Source organism: Merops nubicus, unplaced genomic scaffold (assembly GCF_000691845.1).
Source record: "Merops nubicus isolate BGI_N331 unplaced genomic scaffold, ASM69184v1 scaffold36679, whole genome shotgun sequence".
NCBI classification, from domain to species: domain Eukaryota; kingdom Metazoa; phylum Chordata; class Aves; order Coraciiformes; family Meropidae; genus Merops; species Merops nubicus.
Window position 1 is genome coordinate 9,001 of NW_008632333.1, and position 13,021 is coordinate 22,021.

Here is a 13,021-nt window from a genome sequence, read left to right on the forward strand (position 1 = left end):
ACTACATCAAGTTTAGCAAAAGGTCCTTTGCAAAGCAGCTAATCAGAAAAAATACAGTTGATGTAAAATATCTGTTCAAGCTAAATATTCATTCTGTCTTCCACATGCAATACAGAAACTAATTCTAATTGTAACCATGGAGTTTAAAATGCTAAGTATGATAAAGTGACTCACAGAGGCATCTCATCACTGCAAGTATGAATGTTACTGCATAAGGCTGAGAGAAACCCCAGCTGGGAGATCCCCTGAAGCTGAGTGAAAAACACAAGAAGAAAGTGGACACTGGCCCATATTCCCTCCCACTAAGATCAGCCTGAGTATAGATTCTGGAGGTTCTAATTAACACGATGATCACTGGAGTTAGACTAACAGTCCCTGTCACTCAGCCCTTCCCCACGCCAGGTGTGCCCTTCCCCATTCCAGAAGGCTCGGAAACAGTCCAGGAACTGGAGAACAGGCCCAAACTGCCCCAGTCCCTCTGGCCAACAAGAGCACTGGACAGAACAAAATCTTTTTGTGGCTCTAATTCTGAGTACGGTCAAGGTAATACATCCTTATCACTTCTATTATGCGTTTAAAAATAAACCAAAATAAAATCCATTTCCATTTATAAAGACTTAGCCCATGGAAGAGAGAGAATATAGGGAAGTAATTTTTTTATTGCTAGCATACTGTGTCTGGCTCCCTTTCTGAGATACTCTCAATACTGCACTTTCAAACTCTGCTGATGGCTGTCAGGTGGGGGTCCTATACTTGAAATACAGACAAGCAATCCCTTCTAAATGCTGTAGTTCACCCTGGACAGCCCAATGGCCTTTCAACTCTCAATGCCAGTATCAACTGTGCAACACATTTTTGAACTTTTGCAGCACTTGGAATGCGCATGATGCCAATGTATATGGGCATTCCAAAAATTTAAATTCTGTGTTTATAAAGCCTGACTGCTTCTTCACAGGAGATCTGTTCACACACAGAACAGCATCGCACTGTACATTAACAACCGTGTTTATCTTCCTGCATTCACCAATATTAAACCCTTAACCATTTGCCTTAGGGAACTGAATAATGGCAGATCCTTGTCTGCTGTGCAACACCGACAACACGTGTCACCATTCACGCAGGGCTCGCCTGCACATGGTGCACAACACTGGCAAATGTTTGGTCAGGCTACAACACCAAGAAACCATACAGAGCTTCTGAGGGATCCATTAAAACCAATAAATGACACAAATCCGCATTACTGTGCTTTGACAGACGACATCAGGCAACAGAAGCACACAAAGAATCAGACCTACCATATGCAATCCATTGCTGTGGATGATGCCATCTTGCTCCACGAGATTTCGGGATATGGTGATGGAGGGAAGATCCAAGCTCTGGGGGGGAAACTGAGGCGTAAATTCATTTCCTTGTGCAGACAGCTGGTCACCAAGGCCCTGAAAGGGCAGCAATATATCTGCCATCCCCAGGGCAGGGTCTGACTCGGGTGGGGGGGTAATGGGTGGGATTTCAAACTCCTCATCCCCAAGGCTCGGCGTATGGAAAGTCTGCTACAAAAGGACAGGACAAGGCAAACCATGTTAGGGCACGCTGCTCTCAGCAATCACAAATCTTGCAGCCCAAATCTTGCTTTGTTCTCAAATGCAAACCCTGTATGCAACAAAATTTTAGTTTCATACACTGAAGAGGTTTGTGGATCATTCTGATTAAAGATTTAAGTCTCATTATCATATGGCTTTAATGGAGTATCAGTATTAACAGTTTTTTAATGCCTACTTAATTAGTAACATCTGTCTTTGTTGTTAGTCTGTATATCAGCTACATTGAATTTGGCTGTATAACAAATTGCCACTTTATTGATGTTAGTAAAATAGCACAAACAGCTTACGTTACCCTCATGCTTCATAAAATACTGACAATTTTGTAGCACACACACACAACATTAACTCAGTGCTGACCATTTCGCATCTTTTGCTTCCTTTTTAGCCACTAGTAAACATAAAATATGATAATTCTGGTCTTTATTTCTTTTCCATCCCAAAGGCACAATGGACCCTTTTAAATAAGGGTTGTAATTTGGAGGATAGACACGTAGGAAAGCTTCCAGTGCTTTCTGAAGCAAGCCAGCTTTGTTTGAACAGTAGGTTTGTTACAAACTGAACACCTGTTAAGATGCCTTGAGCAAAACATTTACTGCCAGTTATCTTCAGGGTTTGTGCGTGTTTGTACGTGTGCATGTGGCTGTCAAAGATAATCTTAATTCAAGTAGAGTCCGTATCTGGCTTCAGCATTGCTGACTTTTATTTGGGAAACAAATGAGCTATGCTTATTCAAATTTCTTGCAAGTTAAATGAACTTTCATATATTATTTCAGGTCCACTGCTGTTTAATAATAGAAATTCAGTGCTTGAAATTAGGCCATTTTAAATGTACCCAAATCAGGACTGTCTTGATCAAATTGGGCAGTTGGCAATACTGAAATAGGCACTCTTGTCTTGCTCTGGACATGCAAGGCTGCTCGGGGATTGGTTTGTTTGCATTAGTTCAGGATTTGAGCTGGGGGGGGCGGAATTGTTTTATGTATTATTTACATTGTTTGAAAGAGTGACTTAATGCCAGTTAATTTAAAAATTATATGTTCAGTGAAAGATCTCATTAACTGCTGCAAGTTGTCATCCTTCAAACTGTTAATGATGATATAAATTAATAACCGCTTGAGAGAAGATGGAAACTGAAACACAAGGAAAACCTTTGCTTGCATATAGAACCTGTCAGCTGTCATTATTGGTCTCACACCAGAAATGATGAGGTCCCAGATTGCTGCAGTCTGCAGCACCATCAGAGTCTGCTGAGACTCTCGACCCATCTTGCTCAAACTGCAAGACTGCAACTTAATTCTGGATGGGAAAGCTGGGCCTGGATTAGGAAGATGTTTGACTTCCCTGCTGCTATACTACAAAAGGTGTGAATTTTCCTTCCTGCAGCCCCCATAGCTCACAAACACAAAGGATGGATTGGCCAGGAGAAGTGGTTGGCTAATGAACATAACCCTATGGCTGCATTTGCAGTTATTTTGGCACTAATGTGGTCTAGTAACAGATGCAACTGTAATTTGTGACTCATTTGCTACCCCATTACTGCTTAATGAAATCTAACATATCACATTAACAATACGGATAAACACTCATTCTTGATATGTGGCATTTGGCTGTTTTCATTACCACTGTAATTAACACTTGAAATATTATTTCAATAAATATTTAAGGTGTTTTAAAATGGGTCATAGTAATCATGACATAGAGACAGAAAACATAAAGCAAACGTGTGGCTTCTAAGCCTGAATGTGCTCTATGATTACACTCTTAAGGCATTATTTGCAGGAATAAAATGGGCTTCTAGCTCAGCAGTGCTTGGGTCCAAAATGATAGTGAGAAAGCTACATTCACGTTAATGTAAACCCACTATAATTAAATATATTGTAATGCAGTAATTGCAAAGATAGGTTCCTGCTTTCACGCAAACACTAACAATCTAACAATCATATTTTTATTCCTTGTTCAAGCAAAAGGGTTCAGTGAAATCAGTATTATTATAGTGCATTTGAACTGCTCTTTACTTGACATATTTGTGAGATAGTAGTAATTATAAGAACTGGATCTTTTTTCCCCATCTAACAGAGTAACTCTAGGACAGCTGTATAAATACATAACACAGCTAGATAATAATACAGTATTTTCCTTAGAAAAACAGCATTCATCTTAATGCTTATAACTTACTACAAGTGGGAGAGTAAATCGATGAACACTGTAATGTTTTTTAAATGTGAATTTAATACTCACAATATAACTTGTCCAAATATGTACATATCTTTAAAAAAGAACAAACAAAAAAACCAACCAACCAACCAAAAAACCCCAAACAAACAAACAAAACAAAAAAAAAAAAAAAAAAAAAAAAACAAAAAAAAAAAACACAACAAAACACAAATATATAACAGTCCTACGACTGAGGATAAAATAGGAAAAATCTAAGAAGAACGACAGACCTTTGGTGAAGTAGTCTTAAATCCAAATCACTGGGCTATTCAGCCTGCAAAAGGAGCCTGAATAGTACACAATTTGGGATTGCAGAAAGGTGCTGTTATGACCAAAAGACGGTACACTATTTCTGGGATTTATCTTACCCATCACATTTTTTAAAGTTATTAACTTTTCAAATATTTGTATATTACAGAATTTAAAAAAAAAAAAAAAAAAAAAGTGTGCATGGTTAAATGCCATCTGTACTGAAATGTTCAAAACATTTGTTCCTTTTGATAAAAATGCAAATCTGGAGAACTGTTGTATCAACATATAACAGCCAATGTCTGACACGGTGAATTATCACAGCTGGAATTAAATTGTCTCTGAACAGCTGCTGGCAGCAGAGCTTTCATCAATGTTTGATTCAAATGTAGGAAAGAAATTCTACAGAAAGAAACATCATGTTGTCATTACAGATGGGGTTTGTGTTCATTATCACAAATAACACTGGAGCTAGTGCCAAACAATATTCCCATATCTAAGCAGTCTTGCTGGGTAAAAAGAGATGGTGACGATTGTATAAATGATTCATAAAATACGACTCTTTAATTCTAACCTTCATATTTACTGTTACACCTTTCTGCTTATTTTCTCTGAGATCACTCTTAAAAAGTGCATAAGAATACCTGTGACTGAATTACCACTTAAAACATGTAAAATCAAGGCTGGCCAGTTTTCGAACCTTTCCTCATTTATGCCAGGCACCCTACACAAACACTCACTTCTTCTTCTCCGTATTCCTATGCACACTACTAGATGGAGCATCTTGCACTTCCCATCCATCCCTCTCGAATAACAGCTCTGGGTTTCTAGTGACGAGCAAAAGGTGTTTCTGTCTGGAGTTGGAGTCAGTATTAGCATGCTGACAGTCTATTAACTGGCTGTAAGGCAGCCCAGATGTAACAAATACAGGGAGACTGCAGCTGCCACACCTTTCTCCTGTTTCTATTCTCAAAGGCAGTGATCAAATACATCACCTCCACAACCCAGCCAGCCTCCACCAGGCCAGCCCCTGCATTTCTTCTTGATCCTGGTCAAATGTTTCCTTCACACAGCACATTCACTTCAGGCAACAAAGTTGGTTTGAGTTTTCCAAGTTCTATAAGCATTAAGAACACAAATGAAAATGTATCTATAACAGAAATGAGCACATTAGCTAGTAAAGACTATCGCTAAGCTTGCTTTCAAAATGTACATCTTTTTTGCTTTTCATTTGTTTCCTTCTGTTTATAATTTTTTTTCATACATAAAGCAGATTTGTTTCTATTGACATGCTATATAAATAACAGCCTTATGGACAGCTAAATCGACCAGTAACTGAGAGCTGTCAGGTTATTTTGTTTCTCATTAAAACCTTTACTTTGTGCTCCATAAAACACACAGAATTTCGGCACTTCACTCTTCACCCATTCAAAGTCCGTAAAATTATTGCAGCAAACAGCAGAATATGAGCACAGATAAAAAAAGCAAAACATCTACCTCATTTGCAGCAAGAAATGCGTTGTTTGCCTCTGCCATGTTCATGTAGTTGTTATTGTTTCCAAACTGAAAGAAAAATAAATATTAGGCTTTTAATGCATGGCATGATAAACTTTTCTTTACCTTATCTTTGGCATAGAAAAAGCTGGGGAAAAAACAAACAACAAAACAAAAAAGAAAACCCGAAACAGATAAGATGCAATTTTGCAGATGTTCTTTGAAGTCAGAACTAGATTGGATTCAACATTATTAGTATTATTACATATTCTGCATCCCCAGTGTGTATATGGAAGATATCCAATTGTACATCTCTTCAGCTTTCTTTGTCCATGTAGCAAAGCCACTCCACAGACCTAGAGGTGACTTTGGAAATTAATTGTCCATTAGAAAGAGACTGTTCTTCAGAAAAGACATTTCAACTCTACTATATCTTTCCTGACACGCATTAGAATATTTTTGCAGATGATTCTGATCTGGAGGACTGCTGCAGCTAAAAGTAGCTGGCATATGACTATTCCAAGTAGACCTGTTTTTAAATAGCTGAAGGTCTATAAGGGAAAGAATGAGAATCTGCAGCGTTGTTCTTAAAAATCCCATTCTTTCCACAATATTAAAAAGCCAAACAATCCCCTTTTGTCTATCCTTCATTCCAGCTGAGCTCCCACACCCCCAGTGAACATATTAACACCAGAAGATCTTGCAAACTGGAGAAAATGTATCACACTGAGGCCTTGAGATTTACCCAGGGTGGGGTGGGCTCAGGGCCCTTGTGCTTCCACTGAGATGCAACTCCTTTTGCACACGAGAGATCTGAAAGGATCCTCTTGGATGCCTTCGAGTCATATCCTCCAAATTCTCAAGTATGAACATTTGTTGAAGGAGAGAAGTACGTTTTCTTTTACATACTGAGCACAAGAAAGAGATTATCAGCATTTGGTTCATTGGCACGTAGTGTGCCTTATTCCCTTCAATGCAACTTCCAAAAGACAGGTAGTCTGGTACCTATTTCTCATGTGTTCCAGAGCAGGCAAGTGTCTGGAGCCCTTGCTTCAAGGAACAGATACCATACCTGTCATGCAGCTACCACTCAAACACAAAATGACAGGCTTTCTCATTTTCACGTTTCTATTATTATCAGACACAGCACACACTGCAAAGTAAGAGTATCAAATAAAAGTCCCTGTGCTGCCCCTGCAATGCCCGGTCACATCACTGCTGCTTAAGCCATCCTACGCATTCTTTCCTTATTTCTTTCCTTTTCTTTGCTTCTGTAAAGCAAGTTTGTTTGTTTGTTTGTTTTCAGGAAGGCTTTGTTCTATCTTGCCAGATCTCAGTCGACCTGCTCCCCCCAAAACCACAACAGCAAATACCATTGCTAACACCATGAGCTCTGCAACAGGTGCCTGAGGATGGATAACTATGTGCTTGCACAGACAGTTCTTCCCAAGCAAGGAACTCTGTTGTGCCTTCAGAGCAGCTGAACCTGTCCTGAAAGGAAAACAAACTTTGCTCCATTTCAGTTCATCTCTGCAGTCCTTGGAGCCTGACTTTTTTAGCAGGGAAGTGTTTCTGAGCTTGACACCCTCCCTCTCCATTTCCTCCAGCATCCTAGAGCAGTAGAGAGGCCAGAATGATCCTTTCAAGAAAGGCTCTTTCCCTGAAAACTCCAAATCCATTTCTGAAACAAAAAGATTAAAAGTTAAAAGCAGATAAAAAAAGAGAAGAGGAGGAAACTATAGTGACAGAGGATGAAAAAAGGAAGATGGAAACAAAGAATAGGAGCCTTGCGTACCTGGTTGGCAAAACAGGAGATCAACAAAATCAGAGGACAATCATGAAGTAATATGAGATGAGATTTCTCATTCTGAAGTATGAAATTCCATTTGTGTACTTAACATGCTGAATCTTTCAACCTATAACACATGTTAAGCAACAGAGGCCTTAACACAATATGTAGGCTGCCTCATAGCTATTAAAACTCTGTTATCCCCAGCTATGCAGATACTCAAGCAATGTCATCCATTTTTTAAAAGCCCAGATGTCACCCATCTTTGGAGATTAAAAAATTCAAATAAAATTTCACATTCAAATTACTGTTTTGGCACATAAGGATATGTTTGTGTGGATTTGTTGCACAAAGACATAGTGTTTCAGCTCAACAGCGGGATCAACAGGACACTTTTTTTCATGTCAGTTAGTGGCAAACTAAGAAGGATTTACATAAAAAACTCAAATGGCTCCAATAGAGTTGTTCTTTCTACAGTAACAAAAAAAAAAAAAATTAAAAATCGAGTTTTCAAATTATCTCTAAGTGCAAATGTACAATAGACAAGTATAGCTCTGACATTGGATAAATAAGTGGGAACAAACCCTATCCTATTTTATTGATTTTAGCATCCTAGGGGCTCCAGTGCCCCAAAATGGAAATGTAGCTGCCTTCTACCCTGAAAAGTAAAATTCTACATTGTTGTGATTTTCATGTGTTCCTCACACCACAGCTACTGCTGTTCTGATTGCCAAGTGTTTTTCTTCCTTTTTGCTTTATTCAAGTAAAACAAAGGAGAAGGTGACAACAGAGTTCTCCATTTTATTAAGACTGCGGAAGCAAACGATGTAACAAGGAACATCTAAGCTAACAGTAACAAGTACACATCCTTAGATTCATTCTGTTCTTGGGCTACAAGATTTAAGACCCCACTGTATATGACTCAGGCACTGACGTCAGAACCTGGCATATTTAGGATTCTATTAGTATGTATCATAACTAATATTATATAAATGTATTTTTTGTCTCTGAATTAGAAACCCATTGAAGGCGCACAACAATTATCAGTGAGTATTTCTAAGACTAAAATTCCTTATTATCTAATGTTACCTATAACAACAAAAGAAAATAAAATGGTTATTATCTTAAGGACCTAAACAATTCAAAAAACAAATTAAGCTTAAAGTGAAATAAGAACTGGGTTAGAAATCCTCTTCTGAACAGTTAGTCTGCGAATGTAATTACTGAAGAAACTACAGCTAATCAGCTGTGAATTGTATCCATTAATTAGTATTTGCCCTGGAGAAATGAGAAAAATCAGTAACAATGTTAACACTGCAATGCACTGATGAGTACTGAAACACAGGGCCCTCAGCATTTAGTCAAGCAGGTGGCTCCAATGGTCCAAGTAATTTAAAAAGCTCTCACCTGAAGTGCAGAGCTGGAATTACAAAGCACTTCTTGCATATCTTTGTATCTATATAAGGCTATAATTAATGACTTTTAATTTAGAAACACTTTGTGATCAACTGGGAACAGTTATAAATCATTCTAAATAGAACAAGGGGTTCTTGTCTATTTTAGTAAAATAATTTTGGAAAGATGTTTTTTGTGAAATGACTCTTGTTGCAGCCAATGCTCTTCTCCATTTATTTTCTACAGCGCCCCTTCCGCAGACCCCCCACAAACATCTCCAAGCACTGCTACATTTGGCAGCACACTGACAACGAGATCCAGCACTTCTGTTTGTTCAGGGATGCTCCTGTGGGGTCCCACCTGTCGGGTTTCCCTGGGACAGAAAGACAGTCAGATGCAGCACCTGGTCCAGCGATCAATTTGGTTTGTCCTGGCATTGGGATGATTTGCAAATGACATAGTCATAGCAAGTAGCAAGGTTTTGCATAAACTTTTGCATCTAAAGATGTCAGAGTATCCTTTCTCTGTAACTTTGAAAGAACACAACCTTTTCAGCTTCCTTTGGCAACACATACCGTTGCATTGCAAACTACTATTTGTTTCCTTTGATTTCAGAAGTTCAACAAACTCTGTCTTAAGTTTTGATAAAGGTTTTAAGCGCCTGTACCACAATCTACTGCCACCAAAGGAAACCACATGCATATGCTGCTTTCATGAAATGGATTGCAAACAACCAAAACCTCTTCTGAACTTGTTGGGAATCACAACTTCATGCAAATCACTGCATTAAAACTATGACAGTTCGGTCCCTTATGCTTTTATGTTGCAGGGGCACTTGCACCTTGGCCCTACTTGAAAACTCTGAGAACCAACATGAAGACTGTACAGAGAGAGACTGGATGTTTGAATACTAATACTTCATATAGAGAATGTAAAGAAAACTGATTATTTCTGAAACAGCTTGTTGAAACTCTTCTCTTAACTTTGACTACCAAACCTGAAGCCAAACATCCATCCTTATTCATCTTCTCTAGGAAGGGCATATATGTGCAAGGCTAAGGCAAATTCATGTCCTCTATTCCTTCCTCAGGGCATGGCTAAATGAACACCAAATCAACTCCTGCCCAGGGCTGGGGATATAAAAATTGTATCCCTTCCCCACTCTTACAAACTGCACGTTTTCATAGACCAAACCTTCTAGGCCAGACATTAGGATACCTGTTTGCAAACCAAGGGATTTGAAGCCACTTTGATTCAGCACAGCACAGTGCTACCTGGGCTTACAAGCTACCCTCTGCACTCACCACAGCTTCAAAAACGGTTGGCTATGAAAGCCGAGGCTCATAAATGGTTGTTTTAAGAAAAAAAGTCCAATATGATGAATGTCACAGAAAACCTTGGGAGTTTGGGGTAAAAATCTGTGATTAAATGCTTACAGAGTTGGAATTTCTAATGGAAAAAAAAGCTTCAGAAAATCTCCAAGGTTAGATAGCGGCTACTGTCTGGGCTCTTCGCTTGCAACCACAGCAAGAAATAAAACAAGCAAAAGAGAATTTTACATTAATTTTACATTACAAAGTAATATTATAAAAAACATGAAAAGTAAAGACAATAATTAATTTGGAAGGTTTTATGGACACACAGAACAACATTTTAAACCTATAAAAGTCAATGGGAGTTTTGTTACCAATTTTAATGGAGAAATCATTTTACTTACAAATTCAGTCACTAGTATTTACTACAACTTCCTACATTTTTGTCTTTAATCAACTCAATCATGGTGCAACTCATGTGACTAATATTAGAACTCACACTCACTACTCATTTCCTAAAAAGTGCAAATTCAGAAATATGTAAGCAACTTAAAACCAGACATAGAGGAGGCCAGTTTTTTATCTGAGCATCTCAATGGAACAAAAATGAATTTCAAAAATCTATTTTTTTCTGCTCAACAATAAAATTAGATTCATCAGGCAAACACATTAGATTTTCTAAGTAATTATTTTTATCCTCCTGCTGCTTAATTTAATAGTGCCACCACAAGGAAGAAGAAAACATTGGAAGGGTTACTGTTCCTACACATAATACCACCAAAAACATGGAATGTGAATAAATGTCTGAAATGAAACATTAAAATAAAATATATCCAGAAAACATTTTATCATCTTCTCATAACTAATCCAGAGACTTATGTTTTGTTTAAAAGCAATGACTGCAATTCTGTACTCAAAGACCACATATGATCTATCTGAGAATAAATACAAACCCTTACTGCAAAACAGAATTCAGGCTTAGTTATCATGATACTAATAGTCCTTTCATAATTATTAGTTAATGTTCAGTCAAAATACACATTTAACGTTTCTTGGATAATATCTCCAGGCAAAATTCTCACTGGCTTGAAGCTGAACCACTGCCTGCAGAACTAGTTCTAAACTAGTTCTGTCACAGCACTATGTCATCTGCCTGCATATGGATTTTAGATAGTTACACAACCAAATTCTGTCATTTCTGATGCCAATTTATTGCTTATGGAAATTGGCAGCTTCAATTGATCGCATTTCCAGTATTTCTGCAATAAAATTAATAAAATCATTCTTTTATGATGTAAGCATGCTCACTATTTTATATAGAATAATATCTATTTGCACAAATATATATTATGGCAAGGATCTCAGTTCTATCTTCATATTTGCCAAATTAATTCCTCTGAGGTTACACTATCCTTATGAGTAAAAAGAAAGATAACGATCTCAAAAGATGTAATTACAGACCAAAACTAAATTACTTTGCAGGTCTAAGAACTGTATCTTAATAATTTCACCGGAGAACATCTTCACTGGATTTGGGCAGATTTGATTTTGCTGCCTGACCAATAATTACAGCTCCGGCAAATACAATGTCTGATAAGGACATCAATTAAGAATGAGCATTGTGTTATTTAAAAAAAAAAAAAAAAATTCATCATGTTCACAGCCTGTCTGACTGAATGAAATGCCAAATTAAATTAATGGAGATTGCTAAGTCTAGCTGGCTGGTGGGGAACCATGCAGAAAGTGGGACAGCATAGACAATAAACTGTCTGTAATTAAAAGATGAGAAGCTGGACTAATGCTACTTCAGCCTGATTACTCCAAACAAAACAATATACACTGAAATTATTCTGGCAACTGAAGTAGATGGAGTGGGAAGAGGTTTTGGAGAGGGTTTTCTTTTTTTTTTTTTTTTTCTTTTTTAATAGTATCAACTATCACCATTTATGAACAGCAGTGACCTCACCAGATGTATTAAATTAAATATTAGTTTTTTCTCATCAGGAAAAACAATTTATTTTCTCAATGAGCGTAAAAATAACAGCTGAGAATTCTCCAATCATTTCTGTTTTAGATGGATATCCAGCTAATCTCTGTAGAGACTTTACTGTTAAGGATGATGTGTTCATAGCAGGAGCAGAGTGTTCTTTTCTGGAAAATCAAGTCCCTTCATGACAGTTTCAATACTTCAGAAGCAGTAGGTGGTATTCATATTATTTTATATAATATAAGTATTCTGTTTTATTTCTGCTACTAGAAACAAGGAGGCAGATTTTAGTAGCTGGTTCACGGATGCAATACCACAAAAGCTGTTAGGGATTTATCTCTTTATAAGTGAATGAAGCATCTTTTAAAACCTCATAAATAAAGAAGTAATTTTCATCCTAGAATGAATGCAAAGTGGTATCCTTGATTTTGACACTAGATAGCTACCTGTTCAAATTTCTGTACTCCTCTGGCAGGATGCTAATGTTTCGGAAGACACAGCACGCACTGCCAAACACAAGAATTAGTATTTATTGGAGATTAAGGGTTTAGTCACTGCTTATAAAGGAGATGGAGGGGTGGACCAGATGCAGCCAAAAGGCTGTCCATCAGGTCAGCCTTTGACCAAATGTGAGTAAGCAGATAATATATCCCAGTTACATCAAAGATCAACCCCCTACGTCTGTGTGTGAACAAGGGTATGGATACATGCACAGGGACAAGGCTTTTGTCAGGAAAATATACATTTCTTTGAAGAATTTCATGAAGTAGTGGACCACAAGGTACCATGTATTACATATGCCAGGTTTATATTGCACCTTTCCACTCATAGTCTTACAGCAAATTTACAATTAGTGATTATTACAGGATAGTACTAGAGAAATCAGCTTTCTGAGACAGATTGCAGTATTATTCCCTTATTTTCAGTGGATGATACCTTCTGGAAATAGGTTCATTTCCTGCTAGGTTCTGCCTACAAA

The 13,021-nt window shown here is 37.6% G+C and overlaps 1 protein-coding gene across 1 annotated transcript; it reads right to left on the minus strand.

Moving 5' to 3' along the window:
• Nucleotides 1–1,295: 1,295 nt before the first annotated feature.
• Nucleotides 1,296–7,239, minus strand: LOC103780230 (TOX high mobility group box family member 3-like; the record flags this gene model as incomplete). Its single annotated transcript, XM_008947889.1, has 3 exons — nucleotides 1,296–1,550; nucleotides 5,562–5,627; nucleotides 7,067–7,239. Coding segments are annotated over 3 exons (494 nt in total), but the record flags the coding sequence as incomplete, so codon positions are not given.
• Nucleotides 7,240–13,021: the final 5,782 nt, after the last annotated feature.